Consider the following 2,345-nt stretch of genomic DNA (forward strand, 5'->3'; position numbering starts at 1 on the left):
CAGCAGGAAGCTTTGCTACAACATGCCCCGAGCTCTTGCTGCAGGGCTCTCCTCCGCTGCAGGGCTCTCAGCTGCAGGGCTCTCAGCTGCAGGGCTCTCCTCCGCTGCAGGGCAAGTGGTAACTCACACTGAAGAAACAGTCAGAAAGCTACAACCAGAAGTTTCTTAACCAACACAGGTGTCAGGAAAAAAAGAGCCAGTGAGGCCAGCACTGAATTCCTCAAGAGGTGGAAAGGAGTTTAACCTGCTCCACAAAATGCACCTACAAACTCTTTGCAGCTCCAAAGCTCAGAGAAACACGGTACCTGCGATACAGAGACCGGAATCACCTCCCAGCACCTCCTGCAGTACCTCTGACTCCCTGCCAGGGAAAGCTGCCTCGTTTTCTCCTCTCCACTAACCAAACAGGACAACAGAGCTTTTACTTCACCCAGTTCCACATACACCAGGGGACAAGGAGGGTCAATATACTCATCCTGAATGAAAGGTGGTTGCTGTTTGTGCTACCGACGTCAGCTGCACGCGAAAGACGGGTACAGATCAGAATATACCACGAGAGACGCGCTTCGTACTTGGCACTCGGAGCGGGCACAGGCTGCTCCTGCAATTTCTGACCAGGTCTGGAAGCAGAAGATACAACGGGCTCCTGGGAAGAGTCTGGGCTCTCATTCAACTCGCTGAACTGGGTGTCTTGCTCCATGACCAGTTTGCTTATGGTCACCAAGCGTTTGCCCTTATGGGGTATTTCAGGAGGGTCTGAGATCTCAGAATCGTGATCCTCCTCTTCTTTCCGTCTCTTGGTTCTGTGGGATACAGAAGGAGACAGTTGCTTGGGGAAAGAAAAGTCTGTTTCATCCAGTTTGGTGAAGAGTGCATCAGAGTCCTGGGAGTTGGACAGGATCTTGAAAGCTTCTCTCAGCACAGAAATCCCGTAGGTGGTGACAGTTCCAGGGGGCTGCCTACAAAATAAACACAACTGAGCAGGTTGGAAAGACATCACCCAGCTGGCTCCACTGCACTGACACCAGGCTGCTCCCCGACAGAGTCACACCCAACACCTGACCCCAGGGTGCAAATAACCTACTGAAGAGCCCACTCCCAACCCCCCCTTGTCCACCCTCCTCCTACAGGCTGCGGCGTGCCAGGGCAGCAGGTCTTGAGGGAGGGAACTCACCCACACTCCCCGCTGCGGCCAGTGCCGCGCGCCCTCCTGCTGCTCTCGGCTCAGGGCTGAGCCACAGGGGCACCAAATGCTGCTCCACCAGAGCAAATCCTCTGCCCTCCCCGCCTCCTTTCCTACAGCACTGCACATCTTCACAAAAAAACCCAAACCACCTCCACATTTTCACAGCAGTCTTGTACCAACAGCCCCTGGGGCCTGTCCAGGCACTCGGGGGGGTCACAGCTGCCTGGACAACAAACTGCCCCTCGGAGAGAACTGCTGCCACGCTTCACCCAGGGGCCACGTTCCTCTGCTCACCCTTCTGAGGCCCTGCAGGACACTCCTGGAAGTTCTGGAGCTGCTGCTGGTTCTTTAGATATTTCCATAGGCTCTGAAGCATCTTCCAAGTTATTAACGGCTGCTGTGAGGTGTTCAGGGGTCGCTGCTGGGTCAGGAGCTCCTTCCATAGGCTCAGGAGCTGCTGCTGGGTCATCTGCCCTGTCTGCAGGGTTGGGAGCTGCCTCCAGGTCTTGTTCCATCTCTGCAGGCTCTGGAGCTCCTGCTGGGTCCTCTGCCCTTCCCGAGAGCTCTGGAGCTGCTGCCTGGTCCTTTGGTGTATCTGCAGACTCAGGAGTCACCGATGGGCATTTTGGTTCTCTGGAATGTTCTGAATTCAAAGTCTTTTTCATTATCTTGGACAGAAAAAAACTTAGGTCACCATTATAAAGATGATTCCCTGCACTACCATCTGATTTTATCCCCTCCCACTGGCATTCTAAGCTGCCACCAGCAGAGTTCATGTCTATCAATTAAAACTCGTTACACGTGTTCAGCTGTGTAATGGACTGAATTTGAGGGATTTCATATTTAACCCACTGGTAATTAGGTACCTAAACTCTAACTCATTTGGCAGGTAGAAGCCAAATTCCTGTGTTTTGTTGCCTCGTGGCAAAAGAGGTGTCAGCTCTCCCCAGCTGTGCAGCTCGGGCCGTTTCCCCGCTGCCCTCACCGGGCAGAGGCGGGCGCAGGCCGGGACGCCCGGTTCACCGGCACACGCACCGTGAGCAGCAGCGGCTCCGAGCTGTCCACGTAGCTCTTCAGGAACTGGAACACACTCTGCTGGAAGTTCTTGTAAGAGAAGTTTTTGACCACGGGGTGAGAGTCATTCTTCTCCCGGATGACA

The 2,345-nt window shown here is 54.2% G+C and overlaps 1 protein-coding gene across 1 annotated transcript in view; it reads right to left on the bottom strand.

Moving 5' to 3' along the window:
• The window catches only part of TERF2 (telomeric repeat binding factor 2), a gene marked incomplete at its 5' end in the record, with an annotated part of 6,988 nt that extends 4,647 nt beyond the window's left edge, over window positions 1–2,341 (bottom strand). Inside the window, 3 exons of the mRNA XM_010169961.1 lie at window positions 573–959; window positions 1,481–1,854; window positions 2,222–2,341. Coding sequence (XP_010168263.1) covers window positions 573–959; window positions 1,481–1,854; window positions 2,222–2,341 — 881 coding nt within the window. The remainder of the gene's footprint in view (window positions 1–572; window positions 960–1,480; window positions 1,855–2,221) is intronic.
• Between the last annotated feature and the right edge of the window lie 4 nt (window positions 2,342–2,345).

This window comes from Antrostomus carolinensis, unplaced genomic scaffold (assembly GCF_000700745.2).
Source record: "Antrostomus carolinensis isolate BGI_N321 unplaced genomic scaffold, ASM70074v2 scaffold22456, whole genome shotgun sequence".
Lineage (NCBI taxonomy): Eukaryota > Metazoa > Chordata > Aves > Caprimulgiformes > Caprimulgidae > Antrostomus > Antrostomus carolinensis.